The 23,819-nt window shown below is 39.7% G+C and overlaps 1 protein-coding gene across 3 annotated transcripts; it reads right to left on the reverse strand.

Annotated features, from left to right (window-relative positions):
- Positions 1 to 354: 354 nt before the first annotated feature.
- On the reverse strand, positions 355 to 23,522 carry MOCS1 (molybdenum cofactor synthesis 1). Of its 3 annotated transcripts, none has more exons than XM_017806767.1 (9): positions 23,420 to 23,522; positions 22,584 to 22,751; positions 12,562 to 12,623; positions 11,185 to 11,296; positions 10,753 to 10,865; positions 10,027 to 10,137; positions 9,099 to 9,219; positions 7,853 to 7,900; positions 355 to 3,995 (listed from the first exon to the last, which is right to left on the reverse strand). In XM_017806767.1, exons 2-9 carry the CDS (start codon positions 22,738 to 22,740, stop codon positions 3,127 to 3,129), a joined length of 1,593 nt encoding a protein of 530 aa, XP_017662256.1. In that variant the 5' UTR covers positions 22,741 to 22,751; positions 23,420 to 23,522; the 3' UTR covers positions 355 to 3,126. The 3 variants fall into 3 exon arrangements, with proteins under 3 accessions (XP_017662256.1, XP_017662257.1, XP_017662258.1); XM_017806768.1 differs by lacking the exons at positions 22,584 to 22,751; positions 23,420 to 23,522 and adding exons at positions 17,632 to 17,796; positions 20,920 to 20,983; XM_017806769.1 differs by lacking the exons at positions 22,584 to 22,751; positions 23,420 to 23,522 and adding an exon at positions 15,846 to 15,949.
- Between the last annotated feature and the right edge of the window lie 297 nt (positions 23,523 to 23,819).

The raw sequence follows: 23,819 nt of genomic DNA on the forward strand, positions 1-23,819 counted from the left end.
TGCAACAAAAAGCGGTGCTGTTACACACAGTCACTGACTCAGTGTAACAGGCTTGTGGCAGAAGCTGGGATAATGACAAGAGGTGATAAATTATGATGCTAAACCCACAAGATTACACAGTTTAGGAACAGCCAGATTGTGATGAGTTTCACTCAACAGCAACAAAAAACGCAGATTTTTTTATAGTAATAAGTTATTGTGAGCAGTCCCTTGCTAATTGCTGACTAATTATTGCAACTTGTAAGTCTGTCTTGGTGCTTGTCCCAAGGTAACTGTTCATAAAAGCTCATGGGTTAAAACATAGATATTCCTTTGACTGAATAAAAAGGGTATTCAAAGTAATGCAAAACATACTCCATTACAACTAGTATTTATTAAAAATACAGTGGACAAAAAAAAGCAAGCCTCCAAAAAGTAGTCAGTTCATCAACATATATTACACCATGGCCCACCCAGGACCACTGAAACATACAGCGCTCTCAACTCATTTCTCTCACAAAATGTTCTGTTGACTCATGCTTGGTTCATTACCTATAAATGTGCATAGTTTAAAGACTTGATAATGTAACATGAGCATAAAATGGCACCAAAGTCAGTTTGCCCTACACTTCCAGCCACTCTCAAACCAACAAAGTAGTGAAATGTGCGTAAGTAGCAAGATGTGCTTGGTGGTCATGTGTGTGCTTCAGTAGTCCCTTGTATGGTCCTGAGTCCTTTGTGTGAGGTTTACAGCATGACAGCAAACTTAGCATCAGCTAGAGAATCATGTGCCTAAAGCATCAGTTTATTACTACTGAGTACATCTAGTTTCCTTTTCACTTTCAAAATTATCTAGAGACTGGGTGAAAGTTTGGGTGCTTTGTGTATGCTGAGTGCAGGTAAGTGCTTGTGTAAATAAGTTAACAGGTTACACATGTGCTTCCTTTTCCTGGCAATTTGTTTCCATGCTGAGCTAAGGAGACTTTTGTGCTATGGGCACAGTGATTTCACAGATGAACACAGTCTCTTGTATTTGCAGGATCAGGGAGAAATTGTTGTTGCTCAGTACGGCAGTGCTAGGTACGCTCCTGAGAAGCACAGTGATATCAAGGGAGTCAGGACTGTAACACTGAATGTAGGTGTACAAATGTTCATGGAATTTTGGCATCAAGTTTTCCAGACTCCTTTCCCTTTCAGCTATAGCTGCTATGTCTGTCACTGTATGTGCCTTATCTCCCAGTGACAGTGAATGAAGAATCAAATTCATTCACCTGCAATGGAAAAAAATGCCTTTTGTGATAGCTCGTGTACAAGATCTGTAGTAAAACCTATTGCCTCCTCATCTTAGACCTGTGCTTACTTTAAGTGAGCACGATGGGTGTTGGCAGTGTGGTATGTGCTTTAATAATGCTCACAGTAATTTAACCTTATTTCATGAGAAGCAGCTACTTGCAAAGCTTAAGATGCCCTTTTTTTTGTAGAGTCTTTGACCTTATTAGAGCTGTCTTCAACTCTGTGCATATGGAGAGGAAGCACCCTGAATCATATGCAACTTCACATAACCCATAAGCAGTAGTAAACTAGTAACACCCTGTTTAAAGCATTTAAATTAACATCTGAAAAGGATCTGTCAGTATTAACAAGAATGTTGAGTAATTTCTTATCTAAGACAGTCAATTATCAAAACTATTTAATGTTACGTGACAGTGGCCACTGCTCTATTTATGGAGACACTCAAGTGCTCCAAGGCCAGAAGACTTCACGAAAGCAAATCAGAGAAACATGCAGGAAAACACTCCGGCCAAGGCAAAAGCAATTACCTTACTCTTTCAAGTGGCTACTAGTATTAACTTTGTTTTATCTGTCAGGACTATGCAGGTTGCTGGTTACTAGGAACTGCATTGTAGAATTAAAAAATTTGGAGTCTTCTAGGGTTTGGTGTAACATCTCTTTCTAAAGTCAGGGAGAGCTGATACCTACTTCTGTGCACAGCACAATTAAGCCCTTAAGCATGCAAATGCAGGGCATCAATGTATTCCAGTGCTAAGGACAAAATGCCAGAACATGCTTCTAACGTTGTAAAACATGTCTTTCAGATCAGCAAAATAATTCTTTCAAGCCTAGAATTCCTGTTTCTGCATCATGTTTTGCAGAGAACTGGGCAGCTGCCATAGGTGACAGAGAGGATCTCATCAATGTCTATAAGTATTGGAACGGGGGGAGTGCCAAGCAGATGAAGCCAGGCTGTTCTTGGTGATGCTGAACAGTAGAATAAGTGGCAACAGAGAGAAGCTGATGAACAGGAAGTTCCACCTGACTATGAAGAAGAACTACTATGCAGGTGACCGTGCACTGGAACAGATTGCCCAGAGAGGTTGTAGAGGCTTCCTTGCTGAAGATACTGCGTTCTGGATGCAGTCCTGTGCAATGTGCTCTAGGATGACCCTGCCTGAGTAGGGAGGTTGGATCAGATGACCCAGTGTGGCCCCTTCCAGTCTTAGCCATTCTGAGATCTTTTGATTCTGTGAAGGAAGGCAGTAGCAATGCAAAGGGATGGGAGCTGCCACCTGACCCTGACTGTTCCATGGTTATAATCTCTGCTGTATGGTGAGGTTCCTCAGCTATGTTCTTCTCACTGCCACCTTCTAAATTCAACCAAGGAGGTTAGGAGAACAGGCAGATAGACAGAATTCTGAAATCTTAATCCTTGTCTTAAAAATAGTTGCCAAATAACAGCACTTTCAGCACTAGCTTCATTTCCAGAGCTCACAGTTGCATGGTGTGATTACAGCAGGTGTCAGTATTTCACAGCACAAAGGAAAAAAATCCACCAAAACTCAAACCAAAAACCTCTGTGGTATAACCACGCATCTTTCCTCAAGCTCATTGTGAGGACACTGAAATGGAGGTATTGGCAGAGCAGAGAAATTTGTCCTCTAGAAAACACATATGGTTTTTAACAGGGATAAGTGGCTTCACTGGTCACCCAGCAGTAAGCTGACAGAGTAAGGCAATGCTGGAGTCATGGGGTTGCTGTACTGTACACCTGCTGATGTCTCCAATCCCACCAGATGAGAAAAAGTAGTTCTGTAAGAGGCTGAACATGAGCAGTGGTCATTTGGAGGGCTGGAGGTATCTGAATATTACCTAGACCCTTGAGAAGTCTCCCCTCTGCCCACCTGTCTTACTAAGCAACTTCACATCTTCGATGACAATGTCATGAGTAACTGCTTTGCACATGTCATACACCGTCAGGGCAGTCAGGCTGGCAGCTGTCAGAGCTTCCATCTCCACACCTGTCCTCCCCCAGGTCTGACAGGAGCTGCGAATCACCACTGCATATCTAGCCTCATCCAGACTCAGAGACACCTCAACATGGTAGAGCGGGATGTTGTGACACAACGGGATCAACTGGCTGGTCAGCTTGGCTCCCTGAATCCCTGCAATCTGGGCTACTGCCAGCACATCCCCTTTCTTCACCTGGTTTTGCCTCACCATCCCAAATGCCTTCTCACCCAGCAGGACCACAGCACCAGCAACAGCACTTCTTCTTGAATCTGGCTTCCCTCCAACATCAACCATTGTGGCCCGTCCTTCCTCATCAGTGTGAGTCAAGTTGTCAGAGGCATGAGGTACCTTGGTGCAAGATCCCAAATCCATGGTATAGAATTCCGATCCTGAACTTGCCTCTTTGGACTGACAGTCCACAGAAACTTGGCCAACAAGAGAAGTGTCAAGGCACTTTGTATCAAATGTGGAGCTTGGGTCCTTCTGGAAGACACAGTAGCCTCTGAGCTGGGTTTGTAGAATTCCTGTTATGTGCCACTGTTGCTCTGGGTGAAATCTTGGCAGGAAAAGTTGTCCTGTAAGCTTATTTTTCATTAATGTTTTCCCCTTTTGTCTGGGTAAACTTGCTCTCAAAGTCAGCCAATGGCTAAATGTGTGGCCCCGCTGTTTTGAATTTGAGGGATTCTGTAGGGCATCTTGGCATAGTGGGAATGACATCAATGCAGGCTCTGGGGAAAAACACCAAAAAGTAACATGAGAATATATCTTACTAACTGGAAAGTTAAGCTGTCTGTAGCAGGTGAGAACCCTGTAAGAGCAGTGCTTGGGACTTCCTGTGATGCAAAAACCTCAATAAGCCTGCAAACATCTACTTTTTTCCTTGAGTTCTTTCTCTTCTCTCTCATCACTTAGTTCCTGCCTTTCCTGGTTTGCTACTACATTCCTCAGGACTCAAACCACTCATTTCAAGGTCCCTGACAAGAAGAAACAATTTACTTTCGAAAAGTATTAACACCGTTTGAGAAACAACAGCCCAGAAACCTTATAGCAACATCACTTCTGAAGAAAAGTGAGTCACAGCATCATTTGAGATCATCATAGCACCAGAGTTCTTTCGAAAGCCTGGCAGCATTAATAGGAAATTCTTACATTCAGCTTCTCAACTCTGCCTTTCCAAACACCTCCCTCCCCGCACAGGCGGCTGCACTTCCGCCTTTCATCTCCTTCTGCAGGGAAGGGTCATGCCAGCACTTGAGGACAGCAGGGACCAGAAGCACTGCATCTGCAACTGCACTGTCTACAAGCTCAGAGGGTGATGGGAAACTCTCATTACTGCCAGTTCTTAACATGTTAATGACAGCTGAAGTTTAAGCACTGGGAAAACCATACTCCCCTCATTGACAGACAGATTTTAAATCTACTCAGAAGTACGTTCCAAGTCGAGCTGGCAGAGCTCCTAGCTGGCAGAGAGGGAGTAGGCCCTCCTGCCCCTTTTCACCATTTAATCCCTTGGTTTTGGCATTTGCATTGGGCTAAATGCCAAGTGTGAAGACAGAAGGAGTCTTTTTCACATAAAAGTGAATAAAATGTTCTGTAAGTAAAGAAAGCAGTATAGAGGTAAGTGGCTAAGCTCCAGTTTAACAGCCTCATTGATAAGCATGTTTCTCTTTTTCTGAAGCTCCTGCTCTCTCTGTTCTGAGAAACATGGAATTAGGAATTTTGTTCAATAACCTCCTTTGGTAGCTCTGGTATTTGGGGACTCCCTTTTCTGCCTATCCACAGGTGCATCAAAATAGCTTCCTGACCCCTCTGCACATTGCTGAGCTACCTCTGCTGCCCAGACCTACAGGTATTGCCTTGGATTGTCCACATGCCAGACATAGCATGGATAAGGTTCTGGTTGTGCCCCCTGTCCCCCTCCTTTTTTAAGAACAAACCAACGAATCTCCTTTTAGCCTCTGCCAAAACAAGACTAATGTACTTAGGACCTTTTTCATCCAGAGTACCCTCCAAACATTCAAAGTACCCATTCCTGAAGGTTAAATCAGCCATTCATTTATTTTTTTTAATCACTGCAATAATTTTAGTTTAGACAAAGGTCCTTTTTGTTCTACAGCTGATGGCTTATCCACTAAAATTAAGATTTCTGTGAGTTTTGAGGTAATGTATTTACCTTCAGAGTAATGGGATTAAATAGACATAAATGGACTGAGTGTAACATTGCTCTGCTTTAGAAAAGCACAGAAAATTTTGCTTATTGCTCCTTTCTTTCTCTTTCTCTTCATAGTGGGACCTAACCTTAATATTCCCTTAAAAATTCTGAATGAAGAGTACTTCTAGATTCCCTGATTAAAGCTGAAGCTAAACCGCCGGCAAGGCATCGTGTCATCAGAAGAAGCTGAACTGCAAAGGCAGACAAGGACTTCCTTCCACAGGGTAAGTACACATGGGTTGAAGCAGGGAAGAGAAGCACTGTTTGCTCAAGTAGAGTGATAAGTAAACAGACAGTAGGCAGTAATACATGCAAAGCATCTTCACTTTTTCTAACAACCTACACTTCTTGAAGTTGTACCTAGTCATGTCTATTTTCACCCAAACTGCTCACATACCTATAAAAACATAGATAATGGTTTTCTGTGTAACATTATACCAAAACCATCTGACAAATCCCATCTCCTTATATTCTATTACTGCACCTGAAGTTCAGTTGTGTTAGCTTCCAACTAGCACAATCCCAGGGGTAGAAAAGAAGGCAGGAGGTACTTAAATTAATGAGAAAATTCCCATAACTGAAGCAAACCCATGAGGAGAACAACCTGCCAAAAGGAATATTTTGGTTAAGGGAAATAGGATACAAACCATATAGCAAAGGATCAGACAACAGCAGTGCAGGGAAGATGCCAGGTTTGGCTTACTGGGCCTAGCAAAACCAATTAGAGATTTCCACAGCATTCACTAAATTTCATTAAATTAATTCCATGCACACACTCCCCCACTGACTGCTTGCACGCCAGTATTATTTGAAGTTTGTAAGTAATTCAAAACACAATTAGGAAATCTCCTAATTATTTCCCATGTGTCACAGTGGGATACTCTCCACTCATCTCCAGTCTCTTCATTGATGCGGTGACTGCCAGCAGTCAGTCTCAAAGGGATATGGAACAGCTAAGGGAGAAAGACCTGGACAGGCTGCCTCTTTCAGTGCATGTCAGACAATGTTAAAGCACTTTTCAGAAGGAAATGGGATGGATCTGATCTGTAGACATCCAAACATTGCTATGAATGCTAACTTTGGAGTGTGGGAATCCTTCTAAAGGCATCTTGAAAAATTATGTAGGACACAGCTGTCAAAAGTATAATATAGTATTTTTCATCTTAAGAAAACCAGAATTTTTCTCCTAATGCAGCTAACACTTGAAACAAAGCGTTCTCCTTCCCATTTTCCTGGAACACAATGCAGCAGTGGCCAAATCAAAAGAGCAAAAGCCAACTCAGAGACAATCTTCTACCACTCACCATGGAAAATGACGGCCCTTTTAAGGGGGGCACCAAGTGAAATATATTCCCAGTGAAGAAAAGTACCCAAGGGTACTTTTTTAAAACTTGTATTTTAAGCTGCCCAGCAGTTAACCTACTCCTAAACATCAGTGGGAGGATGAGAGTTTGGATTTGAAACATAATGTTCATCTCTTCCACCCTTGTTGCTTTTGGTTTTTTTGTCCCTTACTGATAAGGAACAACAGAACATCTTGCAATTAATCTCACAATGCTAACTCCTGTAACCATTTCTTAAGGTCTTTGGGAAGACAGCTATCTTACCAAACAGGAAAACATAGGCATAGAGGAGGTAAAATCACACTGAAGGAGTTATAAAAAAATCACTAAGAGAACCTCAGCAGTGCTACATCACTCATAAACAGAGCTTCAGGCAGAAGGGAGAGTTAGCAAACATCTTCAAGAGATAAAAGAAGGAGCAGAAAAGCTCTTGGTCCACAGGGGTTTCACAGTTATATTTTGAGACTTTGCAGTAGTAAGAGGTAATTTCAAAAGAACAAAGCCCCACAGTTCAGATTCTGAAGTAATGAAGTAATGAGGTGGGAACACTTGCATTTCTGTCAGGTTGCTGGCTCTATATATTATAAGCAAAGTTGAATTTCTTTATTGAGTGATAAAAGTCCATCCTGCATCCTTTATATCTATGTGGCAATATGGTCAAAATTCACCCCAAACTGTCTTATAAGTTACTTTACTATTCTTATGAAGTACAAAGGAAGCTGATAGGAAATAAAGTAGGAAAGCTAATTATCCCTTTGGAAAATGTAATGAACTTTCATAATTTGAGAAAACAAAACCAGTGCTGTCAATTAGAAGACTGGATAAGGTTTGGTAGCGACATTAAACCTTTCCTTCTCTCTCACTTCAGCATGTTAACCACAACTGCCTTTTAAGAAGCCCATTTCTTTGCCTAAACCTAAGCCAGAATGAAACACAAGATAGACTTAGAAGCCTAATCTATTCTGCTTTCCCAAAGACAGAAACCGAACAAAATCATTTTATGTTTTTTACGTACTGATTTGTCACCCACCAATCAGGATCATTGGCCGGTTTTTCATCTGGGAAATGTTAAACATGCCTAGAAATAAAATAAGGAACACATAAAAATCCTGGCTTTTTAGTTGTTAAGTCATGCATCTGGTTTACATATTTAGTTTTCTATTCTTCACAGTGCAACCTGCATGCTAGGAAAAACAAAGCTCAATAAAGACTAAGGGAACTGGAAGAGGGGAATCTAGTCTGGTATTATTTAAAACCATAGTTGCCAGAGTCTCCAGGCATCCAGCTGCTATGGGTCTATCACACCATAGAACCCTTTCCCAGAAAGTTTTCCATAATGTGAACTACAGTCTACCTACTATAGAATTCAAAGAACTTGAGACTATCTTGTTTCTCAACAATAGTATTTGACTGTACTAGTTCAATAGAGAAGTTGCTAATAAGTGTTCCAGTTCAAAGAAGTTCAGTCACAGAAGGTCCCAGAGACAATACTAAGACTAACAAAAACTGGAAGAAGACAGTGTCAGGTAAATGCTGCTGATGGCAAAATGCCGTTAGTACACTCTTCCCCACCCAACCCCTGCTTTCATAAATAAATGGTCTAAAACTAAAGGAACCAAGCCCTCCACCCCTTCCCTTGTGTTTACAAGGCACTATTTTATCAGACCAATGTACTTTTCAAGTTAATTGACGCTCAGATTTAAAGGCTACCTTTAAATTTGTTTTACACATTATGAAAAAAGGGGAAAAACAACTGTTATTAATCTGTCAGAATGTGCAAGAAAACAAAAGGGCCAAAGCATGTTTTTAGTGTAAAGGGGATTAATCCATGATGATAAAGCCAGTTCATGTACAAGAGGTCAGCATTCCCAGCTGCAGCCAGATTACAAAAATACAGTTAGGTTCAAGATGTGACTGTTTATATTAATATAAATTCAGAGAAGACTAATATGGCCTGAGAATGTGACTGCATCATCATGGACCTTGTGTACCTTCTGCAGAGTACTACATGAGTGCCTACAAACTTCTGCATACTTGGATCAACAGCTCTATTTAGCTTTAGCACTTCTTTTACTGCAAACTAATTTTAAGAAATAAAGTGATCCAGTACAACTGCTTAGCTTTACACTTTGCTGTTGTCATCATGAGCATTATTTTGAGGACAAAAGTCAAAATCTTTCAGACAGTCTGGATTCTAACTCACATGGATGGTTATGAGTACCAGGACATTTTTTTCCCTAGTCACTGTTGTTATTTCTCAGTTACAACAAACATACCAGCATGCTGTTTCTTTTTTCTGCCCACTGCTGCTCCAATGATTTGAACCAACTCTTCCTCTGAGGCACCAGACCGTAGGTGATCCCTCAAGGACACTTCTGAATTCCCAAAAAGGCACACCTGCAGCCAACCCAAGGAAACAGAAGCCAAGAAATGAGAAAGAATAAAATAAATTACTTTTACAAGTATTTTGTACTAACCTCAGAGTCAAGAGCTTTGAAGAGGCGTACCCTATTGAAGGGAACATTTATGGAGATTGTTTTCTTTATCTCTCCTCATGTGCACACACAGACCGCCTGGGATGTTTATGCAATCTAAGCTCATTGGGCCTTCAGGCTGCCTCGGTCAGCTGACATTCAGCAGCAGCACAGCTGTTGTCAATATCAGGTGACAATACATAAGTGCCAATTTTTAATTGAAAACTTTAATTTTCCCCCAGAAACTGCCAGTTTCAACGTGGCAGGAAATGGTTATCCTCCCCTTTCTAGAATCATTGAGCAAATGTACAGGCTGCTCTTGAAGGAGAAGAGTTGCAAGATGTTTGGGAAACAAGACATGATCCTTGTGGAACGCAAAAGCCAAGCCCTCACAGCTGCTTGGATCCTTTTTTAATGAGAAATCATCTGCTTGTCACATGTTTAAGATGATTTTGAATCAAAGATTAGAATAAATGTTTATATTTACTAGTCTTGCAACCATGTTTTACAACTGAAGTTAACTATGGTAGCAAAACAGAGAAACCAAAAAAAAGTGATGTAACATCTCCCTAACAGCTTGACAAGATGGAACAAGAATATATACAGGATAAATAAACAGGAATTAGCTGGTAATAATTATGTGTCTTTACATCCCAGCTACTTTTATGGGATGCATTTCAACACTATTTTCACTGCATGAAAGCAAAGAGAGTCCTGTTTCACTACCAACTTTTAGGTTCCCATCTGCTGTTATCCTCAGCCGATTGCAGGATCCACAGAAGTGCTCTGACATGGAGGTGATAAAGCTGATTTGTCCCTGGAAATGTGGCACCTTATAACTCTAAAGAAATCGAGAGGAGAAAAAAAGAAGAATCAAACATAGACTCTTAATTTTTAAAGCTCCACTTGTCCAAAGACTGGAAGACATTTTTAACACAGATTTTCTTTAGTTCTAAAGTCATATGAAAGAAACAAAAAAAACCAATTTCATCAGGGGTTCCAGTCTATTCTGCCCCGTTCCTGGAAATTTCCAAACTTGTTAAATGTTTGCACTTGTAGTTATCAACTAACAGGTGATGCCAGTAGGCAGCATAACACTCAGGCAGCAGCCATGAGCTAGAAATCATCCATGTGACACTATACACTCTAAAGCATTAGTTATTTCACTGAACAGCTGTTTCATGAGCCATGTTAATGTGCAGTCATAGACAGACAAAAGTTTCAAAAGGTGTAAATACAGGATATAGGCCTGCCAACTCTTTATATCTGACCAAGGCATCTAGGAAATACATTGTATTTGTAAAGGTAAAAACTATTACTAGCATTTATTGAGTGTCAAACCACATGCAGGCAGTCTGACTAAAACCCCAGATCAATGTTGAACTTGGCAGAATTTGGGGATCTGGGGCAGGGAAAGAATGGGGGCACGTTTCACATGTTCTTTGTCCAACCCCACCTTGGCTGTGCTGGAAGTTTCACAGGGTAATCTCTCCAATTCAGGCCATCGCTGTTTAATTGTATCAAGCATTTCTTTGTAGCTCACCATCTTCTTAAAGTTCCATTTATTGCCTAGAATTAACAAAATCAGTGTAACTTCAGACTGTGGCTTTTATTTTTTTAATTAGCAGAGAACCACCTTCACATTCTCCACAAACCTCATTTTTCCCTGTAGGAGTGCCAGCCCAAACTAATTCTGCTACTAATTGTTCTCCAGCTCAGGGAAGAAGATAAGCTGCAAAAAATAAAACTTCTGGCAATTTCTAATTCACCAAAAGAGCTTCACAAAACTTCCAGAGACAAGTCCATGGGGCGAATAACCACCAATGAGATTCACCTCTGCCTAAGGCACACTCCACACCATGAAGAATCTCAAAGCAGGAGTACTTACCATCAAAGGGCATGTATTCTATGAACCGCACATCAATGGGCAGGTCCTTTGTAAAATCTACAAAGTCCAGCAGTTCATCCTCATTCAAGCCTCGCATCACCACACAGTTTACCTGCAGGTAAAGCAGACACCTGAAATTAGTGAGCAGAGTACTTCCCACTTACACAAGGTTTAACAGTCCTTGCGGAAGGCAACATAGATAAAAATAATTTTATTTTTTTTTAAATAAAAATTATGAGAGAAATTGGCAGGATTGTAATGACATGGATGATAATTTCTGCCTAACTAATCTAAGTTTTTGCTTCAACCTAATTAAAGTTGTTAAAGTTGCCTTGCTAAATGGAAAACTAACAAAAAAGCTAGGTAACACAAGCATTGTCTTACCTACCTAAGGTATGGCAGCTTTTACTGTTTAAAAGGACAACACCACTCCCCAGTCCTACACTGTATGGCTTCCATAAAAGAAACAGCAAGTTACCTTCTATAACACTCTCTATGGCAGATCATAGGCAAATTCCCTGAACTGGGAAGCGTTCACGGCATACGCTAGAGCTATAGGCTGCAGGATGACTAGCTCTTCCTCCAAAAATGAGGTTAACACTGAGTTTTTCACACATTCCTCATAAACAATATTTACATTGGAGCCTCAGGTCCTCTGTTTTATCTGAAGAACAACAGATAGCTGTGGAGTTGCTAACACTTCTGTTAGCAAGGCAGCCTTGCATGTCCAAACACCCTGCATCACAGTACTTAAGTGCTTTCAGAAAAGCCTAAAACCAAGTTTAATTTTAAATGTTTTTCACAGCTCTATACCTAAACCACTTACACATAACAGAATTTCCAAAGCACTCAGGAAACAGAAGGGACCCCCAGCTGCAGAACTGCAAATAGCTGACTTAGGGTGGGATTTCATGTTACAGTGAAATTGGTCTACCTGCACCCTCAAAGGAGGACTCAATTTCCCTTGCTCTCACATGGGCACTCATAATAGTCTGCTGTAAGAAGCTAAAGGAGATAAACCAGGAGAAAATCTCTTTTTGCAGGGTAATTCCTGCCTGTTAACTCCCCTGGCCGGGTTCACAGCTGGCTCAGTGTCAATTCAATAGAGAGGGTAGGAGGAGGCAAATACAGAGCAGAACCATCCTGTAGCCTGCTGCAAGGCAATCAATAGGCTGAGGTAGTATGAACCTGTACCCTCAGCTGCACGAGGAAATGAGTTTCCCTTGTTACTTCTTGGTGTGATCTTCAGCGTACTAAATTTTTTCTTCAGTTTTACAAGAAATTATTCATGGGGTGGAATATAATAAATTCCTCATCAGGTGAACTGTATGTATGGTAAAACATAACAGTTTGAGCGAAAATAAATTCTGGCTTTACCTTAACAGGGCGATAGCCAAGTTCAGTGGCTTTGTGGATTCCTTCCATTACCTTGTGAAAGCCTAAAATACAAAAAGAATGAAAAATAATTTTCCTTGTTTAAAACCAGAATGCAAAAGGAGTTTATTAAGTAGAAGACAAAGAGATGACACATAAAACCAATCTGATTCAGTAGACAGGGCTGCAAGTAGGAAGAGCTGCAAATAAATAGACTTCAGTTATATATACACCCCACCCTCACAACTCCCAAAGACTACCACTGTTACTGCGCTCACGTCACTGAGATCAGTATTTAACTGGTATTTGAGTAATCAAGAATATTTGTATGGGTTTTTTGCATCTTTGGATATCCATGTATTATTAGCATAATACATTCTCCACTTCCCCAGCTTTCCCCCTCAACTTTCCTTCTGTTACGTTCTTCTTAAAGGAAGTGGAAAGAATTTATGAACTACCTCCAGATGCAATGAAGAAAGAATAATAAATTAATGTTTATTTTATAGTAATGGCTTGTGTCTTTGCTGCAATGGCAGAATCTCACTGTTCTGAATCAGTTAGCAATATTGCTAAGTGAATTTTAAAAGGATTTTTATAAAGTGTATATGGAGTAGAGTGGGTTTAGGAACAAACAAAAGCCCCTTGATTCCCTGTTCAACCCTGGTTACAGATGTAATTGGCTTCCCAAAGCTATTGATTATCCATTAGTCTGAAGATCACAGGCAGCACTTTACAGGATCATAATTTTATGACTAAAAATGGGAAATTAGTGAGCAAAACATGGCAGGGATTAGAGCATTTAGGAAAGAAATTCAGTTGGCCTCTGATCCTCAAAAACAAATGAAAGAGGTCGAAAACTACAGTGACATCAAGGAATGAAGTGCCCAGCTTCATCCTACCGTTTGGTGGCCTACACCTTTCAGCTCCTCTCAGACACAAAAAATATATTTGACTCAGGGGAAGTATCTTTGCCCCTACATTTACCTCTTAAAGTTGGAAGAAAAATAAAGCAACAATGCAGTTTTGAAATTCCAAAGTCCTTTAGGAGAGCCTCTTAATTATCTCATTCAAACCACCCCTTCTGTCAACTTTGTGTAAAGTTAAGACCTTTCACAAAGATATCATTTTAGACTTGACATATTATTCCTTCCCTGACACACTCACTAAGTGGTGGAGAACAAAGGTGAATAGTAGCAAGAACAAGACAGCAAACTACCGAGTTCTGAGTGCACAGTGGGTGTGCTCAGCTGTCAGCACCGTGTTCATGAATGTCTCTTCTACCCTGCCAGGTTCTAAACTAAGTTCCGTTCCCATTCTGCACATGAAACTCAGGTGTGAGAGACCAGACACTGCATGAGACTAAGCTGCAGTCTTCAATAGCAAAATACTTCACACATGCTAGTAAAAGGGCAAAATGTTCCAGAAGTTTGTGTTGACCACCCCTGTGCTGTTCCTAGTCATATGTTTTTCTGCATAGGTCCATCACTCACCTTTCCCTGTCTATTATCTACTGGAGACTCAGACTCTCTAGTGAAGAGATCATACCTTCCTTAGTCTGTAGGTATTTAGCAGAAATAATCAATAAACCAACAGTATTCTGTGCATACTTAATATTGGATGAGTTTAAAGTCAGGGGAAAAAAAAAGGAGAGAGACAAATATTTCACTTAACTGCTCTCTGGCTGGTAAAGACATTATAAAGCGTGGGCACAGGAAAGCAGAAGATATAATTGTTTTATAAGCCAGTCCTAATGCTAGTCCTGGCTGCAAAACAAGAGGTGAAGAGCACAGAGAAGACAGTGAAGTAAGTCTTGCAAGCAACTGTTTGAAGTTACGACTTGTCACCTTTCTCAATCATCACCTACTTGTGCATGTGCCCAGAAAGTTTGCGGCACCTGTGGTAGATCTCATTCCAATTAAGCAAGTTTGCAGGCAGAATGTGGCAACAGACATAATGATACACTGCTGTAAGCACAATCCAGAGCCATGAATGGGATCAAAAGTCTCTGCAACTGCTCAGAAAATCTTACATGTAACCTCAGCATTGCAGAAAGGTGAAACTGAACATAATTAAAAGGCCAGAAGCAACCACTGGCAAGCAACAGATCAAAAACTCCACATGTTTGAAACCTCTCATGCTTGGGCTCAGCTCACTGCAGAGGTATTGAACAGGATTACATCTTGTAATGCATCTAACTCAGTGACCTTTCCAGGTCTGCCTCTTACCTCCTGCCATGCTAGCACATGAGTGTGGTTTAGAAAAACTCTCAAAAATCTCTACAAGCAAACAAAAAATTCAGCTGTTCTGAATAACAACAACTATGAACTTATTTCCATTAAAATATTTTTGGGGCAAGGTGATTATTTAAAACAAAAACTTGTTACAGTAAAAAATTAAAAATCTGTTGTTGCATTTCATATTTTCATGTTAATGCTTTCTGTTTTTTCTCTATAAAAAGCTGTTAGTTCGCTTGTATTGCCATGCTTATTGAAACATCCCTTCTGAATCAAAGTCTTTGTGTGGTAATAGAACAACAAGAAGAATAAAATCAAAACATTTCAAAATATTAGAGCAGAAATGAATACTAGATGTAATTGTGTTGGGAAACATTGTCAAGTTGCAGAAGTTTGCTAAGTTTTTGTTCGATATTTCAAAATGACAACCTTTCTCCTCTTCTGCCCAGTGAAACATTTAAATATTTTTGTCATATTAGATTTCTTCTGAAATCAAAACTTTAGCCAACTTTGAAGGACAGAGAACCTTAGACCCATCCAGAACAATCCTATGTGGAACAACACCTCCCACCATTTAATCCTTAAAACAAGAAAGACTTCAGGCCAATGTTTAAGGATACAATTACAGTACAATATGATCTCATTTTCCTTGTACTGAACAAAAAAAGAAGGCACGGTCTATGAAACATGTTAGACTGGCTACCTGGAAGCAAGCACTTTTCATTTGTTTATTCCTTAGAATGTGGTAGATGGGAAGAAATAGAAACATTATGGTCCTCTAGCAGGCTTTCAGACATCAGTAGAATCTCTGGTGATCTCAGTCATTTCCTCTATCCCAACTGTTTGGAAGTAAGAGCAGATGTAATGCAGGGCACTTGCACCAAAGATACATATTTTCAATGTTTTCTTAAAAGCCTAGAATGACTTTCCAGTGGAGCGGAAAAATTGATTCCAATTTTCTTGAGCTCCCGATAAGCTCCATAATCAGATGACACCTTTACTTTCCAGAGAAGTTACCAGCCTGTAGGAGTCCAAGACCAGGAATCCTCTCACCTTAACAGAGCTATATCTTGTTGGCTCTGGAACTGCCACAGGAGACAGGGTAGCACAGTAGGACAGGCACTTTATTCTCTGCTCATTCCATACTTGGAAATCCCCTATTAAATAAAAACCCTCAATAAAAACAAAAACAAAACCAACAACAACAAAAAAAAGGCAAAACAAAAAAACCTACAACAAACCAAACAATAAAAAAGTATTTTTACATCATTTCAGCCCTTAACCCTAACAAAAGAAAAGAAAAAAAATCCATTACTCAGTGTTACTATTTTTACCTGATCTCCACTTCCAAAAAAAAGTATGATTTGGAGACTTTATTCTCCTCTTTAAAAGTATTGAGTAATAGAAACCTCCCTGTTCATTCTCTATGCTGTTCAGTTGAACAATTTCTCTCTTTGTTGTTAAAGATCCTTTTTTATTTAAAGGAAAAAGAGGGGAAGAGAACATTTATACAAATAAAAATTACCCACATCCCCTAATAACTTTCAGTTTACTTTATAACCAGCACATTCCTAACAGCTTCCAATCAGATATGAAGAGCTGTGGCCTTATAATTCAGGAGCTGGAGGCTCAGGTTTGCCCCTTCAGTAGCAAAAGAAGGGCTTGTTTCTAATGAATGTCACAAACTAGGTAATACTCAAATACAGAGAGCAGAAGGAAAGAGCATAGTCAACACCTGCTTGTGATTAGATACTCCCAGATACCACTCTGGGAGCCAATTCTGCCTTGAAACAACCAGATTAATGCAACAGCTTATGCTGGAAGGGTAATGCTCCAGTCAGATTTATGACAGGAACAGATTTCTGCATCATGATATAGAAACCTGAAGTAGTGCTCCTAGAGAGAGCCTTTCTGCATCTGCCAGCAGAACTTCGATTTGATAGCAGTGATTCAAATGCTGACTTTACTTCTCACAGCATTCCAGGTTTTCTACATCCCTACATCTATCTTAGGCTGTTGCACCATCTGGTGGTTACTTAGAGGTTTTGTCTGAATTAGTTCACAGACCGCCAAAGTTACATTACGGGACTGAAAGAGAATGACAGAAGATCCTACCAGTTTTAGTTTGGAAGAAAGCCCAACCATGAAGCTGAACTCCATGATGAGCTTTAGGATTCATTTAAGCAAGAATCTGTAAGACTGGGCAAATCCAAGCATTTTTGAAACTTCATGTGGAATTCCTTGCTCAGTTGGAGAGAAGTTACAAAGCTAGCAGCCCTCCTCAGATTACCTCAGGCATGGTTTATGTTTATCCCTATTAAAAAATAGCGGAGATAGGGAACATAACTAACCACAAGTGAGACCACTGTTAGCACACCCAAATATAACTTCCAGAACAGGCCACTATTCGTGACAAGAAGTTCAGTTCTTGTGGCATCTTAGTCCCCGGCTGCTATAGGAAGAACATCTGGTTTTGTGAACAGTATGAAAGAAGGGCAGCACACAAGACCAACACAAGATTTGGAGAGTCCTCTTGAGATCTATGACTAACCAGTCACAGTGCCAGCTACTATTGGCAGTTGTAGTCACAGTCTCACTGACTCTGGTGAGTTGAACATCTACTTCACCAGCTCCAACTGAAGGGGCTCTACCTCCCTAAGCATTATAGAAAGAAGGAAAAGAGTCACTATTGAGTAAGCTACTACAGACTGCTTTTCCTAGCCCCAGAAGGATAGCAATTCACTCCCCTCCTGATGTAACTGAGTGTGAAAGATACACCAGACAACTCAGAACATTCTTGCAGGTATTAACACAGTTGCCTTAGAGGATAAGTTTGTACCTTTCCTTCGGACAATGAACTCAAATTTAGCTGGGACCAAAGTATCCAGGCTAATGTTAATGGCATTCAGTCCTGCCTCCTTCAGTCGTGGCAGAAGTCTGGTTAAGTTGATCCCATTGGTTGTGACAGCAATGGTTTTCAGCCCTTCTAGCTTGTACAGTTGACCTAGGAAATAAAAAGTAAAATGAGCACTTTAAAAGAAGTAATTCAACTGTAAGTTACACCAAAACCCTGAAAGATTTGTGAAATAAAAAAGTATCACTGAAGGTGTGAGGAAAACGTGGACACTTCGGTGTTTCAGCCTCCTTCCAGCCATATTGGTTGAAGACAACCATTTTCACACAAATCCATTTCAAAATGTATGAGAGCAGTTTATTGCATGTGAAACGGGTGATGAAGTCCTGTTTTATCAAAATGCACACTAATTTTGTTCTCCATTTCTTAAATAGTTACTTTATTTTTGAAGTAAGGCCTTTGATTTTATGTACCTTCTTTTTCTCGTCTAGCTTTGCAAAATCAATTTTATGTTCTGCAATGATAATAAGCAGCAAGCCAACCCTTTCGCACCTGACACCTGAAGTTGCTGTGTTTCTTTAGCAACATTTATTCTACAATGCTGTACCAAAACCCAGTTCTAACCTAGGGATAGCTGCCAGCATTAGTGACTTTAAACTTCTGAAATAAATACCACATGTAGCCCTAACGAAACAGAAAAAGGTCAACGTATTAGACTATTACAGAGCATCCAAGGCAACAACATCCAAGGGACAAAACACTTGCACTTGACAGCTGAAATATTTCCATTACCCCAGCCAACTGGAGGGCACTTACGCAAGATACTAAAAAATAGCTAACAAAAGAAAACAGCATAAGAAACAGTTAATATCATGAGGCTAAAATTTAGAAAATAGCTGCCTTCTCATAAGCCAAATGCAGAAATCCTCAGCACACCAGATCTCCAGAGGGCAGGCTTTCAAACCTCCAGTTATCTGTACAATAACAAATAGGAAAAACAACTTGCAGAAGCAGAGCCACAGCAAAGTACTTTTTCCTCCCTTCCCCTCTCAGAGCCTCCACCCCAATTATTTAATAAATATTTGAAGAATCCTTACTATTGAGGCAGCTGTAATTACAGCACAAATATTTCATAGTTCCTTCTTCCCTCACTATTTCGATTCTATTTATTCATGTTGATAAGGGCTTTACTTCTGCTTTATCTCATTTCCCAGCTATTCTCAAAATATTCACTCTAAGCTGGGCCCAGAGTTCTGGAATGGGACAAGCCAGGTCAAAGCAAAAATGCTGAAGCTTACAGCAGCAGCAGCATTTTGCAACATGATTAAGAGCTCCATAAAGACATTTGCAAACTGAGGTTATAAGGAAAAGAGCAATCTTTACCAAGAAATACTTTTTTTCTGGCATTCACCTCTCAAAATCCTCCCAAATGACCAAAAATAACCGCTTCCTAGAGGATAAGTGCTGCTGGCCTAATTTTGCCACAGATTAGCTACTAGCTACCCCTAGTAGCCTAGTCTTTGTGAGAGCATAGTATACATACTGCAGCCAAAGGATAGCGCAGGAACATCACTACTTTTGTTTATAGTCTCAGAATGCACAGAGTGCTCAACCTCAGAACAACAGAGAAAAAAAGAGTTGGTACCATACAGGCTTCATTGCTAGAAATGTAAAATGCAAAACATCATGCTGCAGCCTAAATGGAAAAATTAAAGACAGTAGCACCAGCTGTTATTCACACATCTTTCTCCTCATCAGACAAGATACAGGATGAGGCACTGGAAATACACATGGAACCACCTGTAGTAACAAATTGGACAGAAGCCAACTGTGAGAAATTAGAGATGACAGCTTAATGCTAACACCAACAAGTTAAAAAGGACCAGTTAGTACACTTTACCAAGTGTATTGCTCACAGTGTCTTGGTTTCTTGGCTTGTTGACCCCTAAATTCAATAGGGATTAAAGAGACTTCATAACTTTGTAATTCTTCTTGTATCTGTATTAAATCTGTTTGCTGACCTTTGGTCAGTGCTTTAGCACCAATCACCACAAGCAAAAGCAACTGATATAAACTAAGAAGTAGAAAAGGAAAGAGAACAGTTGCTATAATTCCATAGCATGAAAATACAAGATTGTATGTCAAGCTCAAGCCATAAAATAAACCCTTTTACATTTACTTCTCCATTTAGGATCAGGAGTATCTTCTTAAATAGACAAGTTTTTTACATACTCTCCTCCTCCTTAATTGCACCTCTGATTGAGTCTCAAAAAGGTATGTGTATCTCAATACATGAACTAGAAAGTCTACCCTATACCACTTCACTCTTGAAATATGTATGTTGCTATAAGAAGTCATCCAGTCAACCCTCCTCCACCCCGTGGAAAATTATTTTTTTCAGTGGAGATGTGTACATCTCAGACTATTAATAATAAACAGCTATCACACAGTTTATATCCAGTGCTTATTTATACTTTTGAGTATCCCAAAGGAGATGGATTCTACATTCCACAATCAGGAAAGTCTCAAACATATGTTTTCAGCAGTCCCCAGGACATAATTTAGCTTTCAGCAAGTGTTAGTTGTGGACTCATAGTTGATATATGTGCATGTATTAAAAGATTTTAAATAACTTAAGAACTGTAGTAGGTTGCTGAATACCTTGGTCTCCTCATGGCTAGGCTTCGCGAACGAAGATTTGGTCTCCTACAATAGCTTCAAATCACATTTGTTCATTGGAACAACAAAAAAACCTTGAATTTGAGTATTTGAAAAATTTAGTAATAGTAATCCAGCATTAATATTTTTGAGCTTTACTGATATTTCACAGACCATTTATAGTTGAGAGAAAGGTTTGCTGAAAACAAACCTAACTTAAATCTCAACCCCATTCAGCACCTGAGATATTGTAGACAGCTTCTATAAACCACCTAGAAAACAAGATTAACTCTATCCCAGACCAAAGCAGTACCATGTGCTAAGATGGCTTCAATAAAGGTGCTCTACTCAAATTCTGCAGAAGACATTTTTGGGCTGTTTTTTCCTTCAATGACTTTTCCCATACTTGTTACATTGATCTATTTAGTTTTGGGACTTTTATCTGGATCCCAAACTTGGGCACCATAAAGTAACACCAAAGGCTGAGAAGTCAGAAAGTGTTTATAGATTTAATTTGCCAACTTTCAATAAGTCTTAAAAAAAACCAGCCAGGCTCATACAAACCCATGACAGAATGAACTAAGGCAATGGGACAATCATCTCAACATACATTACCTTCACCCCAAAACTTTTGTACTCCATTTAAGTGATCACTATGAATCCGTCAAAGTTCAGCTGAGAACTGTAACAGAGGCAGAATAACGAAAACTCATTGGTTCAAAAAGATCCATCTTTCTCTTTTGGGCACAGAAATAAACCTTTGAGAATTCTATCTTTGGAGTAAAACAAAACAAAACAAAAAGATTTCTATCCTTCCAATTCCAATACTTCAGAATTGCAGCAATGCAATAATTATTTTGCAGTGACCTGACTACTCCACTTAGATCATCAACATCAGAGTAGCTGTGTTGAGTATAAAAAGTCACTAGCTAACACTGATAAATAAAAAAGATGCATACACCAGGAAAGAAAGTTCTACACTGAACTGATAACATTGTTGATTTCAACTAATTTTCATGCCAATACTATATGCTGAACTGTAAAGCTGTATTATATTTTAAATTGCAACCTATTTTATAAATCTGGCTCCCTTTATAGGAGCAAATAATTATACCTATTATCATTAGAAATGGGGAATGACTTCTTGAAAGAAACACGTCTCTCAAAAGGAACATAGCTCTCAATGCTATATAAAATATAACCTATCATGTGTGGGCAAAATGTCCTAGACAATGATATTCCAGAGTTGTAAAAATATTAAGTTAGTGCAACTCCATGACCCCTCACAATCAAGGTTCAAGAAGATCCAAGCCAGCTTACTCCAGCCATACCTTTTCCAGCTATAAACAGGTCAGTTTTACATACTACACTGCTTTGCTGCTTCCTTTAGAAAAGACCATAATGGTGTTCCAAATCCTGAACAAAAAAGAGCGGAGGCAGAGACCAACTGTTTTGTGCATCAAAACTCACTGTATTGCTAGGCAATTTCTCTTCTTTCAAGACCTTCATCTTCCATTTTAACCCTCTCTTCAGTACTTATAAGAGTATACCTGCAGAAACAGACTAGTTCAGTTGTCTACAATACACCAAAGTGCAGCCACCTACATAGCCTTAATCTAATACATTGACACCATATGAAGCTATTCCAATTTTCTTAACATAGGAGACTCTGAAAAGAGCAAAAAAGCACCTGGCTCAAGAAAAAAACCAGGCACGGTCAGTCAACACAATACCAGTCAAAGGAGATAGACTTTTAAAAATTACCCAGTAATTTACTTTCCATTGAAGTAATAGTCTTCATCAATAGCTGTAAAAACATAGGCATTTCCACCATTCCTTATTACACACACAAGTGACATCTGTTATCAAGGTAACAAAACAAACCCACAAATAACAACCCACCTCAAAATCAAAAGGACAGCTTCTTTTGTTTGTAAGAACATCTCAATTGTTCCTCCCTAGTGAGGACCTGGTCACATCAATTTTTGATTTTTCACCCTAAGGCTGCATTATTGCAAACTAGTCTGATAGATGTTGAATATGAAGACAACGCTAAGTTCAGTGGTTGCAATAAAAAGAGAGAGAAATTCCATTCAAGCAGCAAAGCAGAACTGGAAGTTTTCTCAAAGGAACTATCTTGTATTGTTGGGAAAAAGCACCATCATTAAATAGTTGTTCTTCAAGTTGCTGGACTGTGTTAGTAGATAGCTGTAAGTGTAATTCTTGGATCAATATGCACGAAGTCACTCTGAAACATACTGTATTGATTTGGAACTCACCCACAATATCAACCACATCGGGACGGATGAGTGGCTCTCCACCTGTCAGGCGGATCTTCTCTACACCTTCTTTCACAAACAGTCTGGCTAGGGTGATTATCTCCTGAGCAGTTAGTAGCTCTGATTTAGGAGTCAGCTTAACACCTTCCTCGGGCATACAGTACTGACCTGAAACAAAGATTACAGAAATACACAGAGGAAAAAAATAACCAGCAACAATTAATCTAATATTGATGGGCAAAATGCACCAAGTGCAGCTGTCTTTAATGGATGTCAAATGACACCAATTTTGCAAAACTTTACAAGCAATCTCCTAACACTTTCCTGGTTTCCCTCAGAAGAAAACCCAAGACTCATTTATGTGTCTCAAAACTACAATGGATCCACTTTGAAGGAAAAGCTAATCTTATTTCTATCTAACCTGCATTCAAAAACAGACACTAAATTCAACTGGCAAGCACTGGGTCATTGCCACAAACTTTGCAGATGCAGTTGTGGGAATGCCTAAGTATGAGCTCTCCTGCTTACTACACACTTGAGGTATAGCCTGCTTACTACACACTTGAGGTATAGCAAACAAGGATCATTATCCCAACCACACCAAGTCTGACAAAAGACCTGTCACTTCCACTTGTCACTGGAAGATCCCTAGGCTTGCTCCTGGTTCCTCATCCCACCAGCAGCTCAGGTCCAAATTAGTCTATCTGTCCTTTTCTATTACTTTGTGAAGACAAAAAACAGCACAAGGCCAACACAGCAATAACACCCTAACTCAAGTCTTGGCCTTTGCATAATGAGTATAAGAGGTTTGTTCACAGAACCCAGCAGACACTTACACCTGAGGTTGCATTTCTCGGTCAAAGAAATTCGCAAGTAATTGTGCTGACGCCCAAAGCTGTCTGTCAAAAAAGGAGAGAAGGGGGCAGCATGTTCCAGTAGAAAGCGTCCTCTTCCTGGGCTTTGCAACTCCTGTAACAAAAACAAGCCAGTGTTAAATATTTGAACAGTCACCCTGTCAACTTGCTGTATAAATATTAACTTTGAGCTGAACTGATAATTATTATTCCATTTTTCTCCATAGGGACAGCTGCACAAGAAAAAACCCATGACTTGTCTTTATGATCAAAACTGGCCATTTATTGATTAACTTTCTCACTACTTAATTCCATGGAACTGTTCTACAATCTTCCCTGTGCATTTTAAGATACAGCCTCTTTGCCACAGATGGTTCAGGTT

The sequence above is a fragment of the Lepidothrix coronata genome, unplaced genomic scaffold (assembly GCF_001604755.1).
Source record: "Lepidothrix coronata isolate B3197 unplaced genomic scaffold, Lepidothrix_coronata-1.0 Scaffold16, whole genome shotgun sequence".
Lineage (NCBI taxonomy): Eukaryota > Metazoa > Chordata > Aves > Passeriformes > Pipridae > Lepidothrix > Lepidothrix coronata.

What these genes read in the sequence shown, in the direction of transcription:
- MOCS1 (XM_017806767.1), bottom strand. Translation starts at nt 22,740, where the DNA reads ATGCCCGAGGAAGGTGTTAAGCTGACTCCTAAATCAGAGCTACTAACT. An exon ending in AGAATACATGCCCTTTGATG is followed by an intron (nt 10,866 to 11,184) that starts GTAAGTACTCCT and finishes TGTTAATTCTAG; the next exon opens with GCAATAAATGGAACTTTAAG. An exon ending in AAAAAAGAAACAGCATGCTG is followed by an intron (nt 7,901 to 9,098) that starts GTATGTTTGTTG and finishes TTTTATTTCTAG; the next exon opens with GCATGTTTAACATTTCCCAG.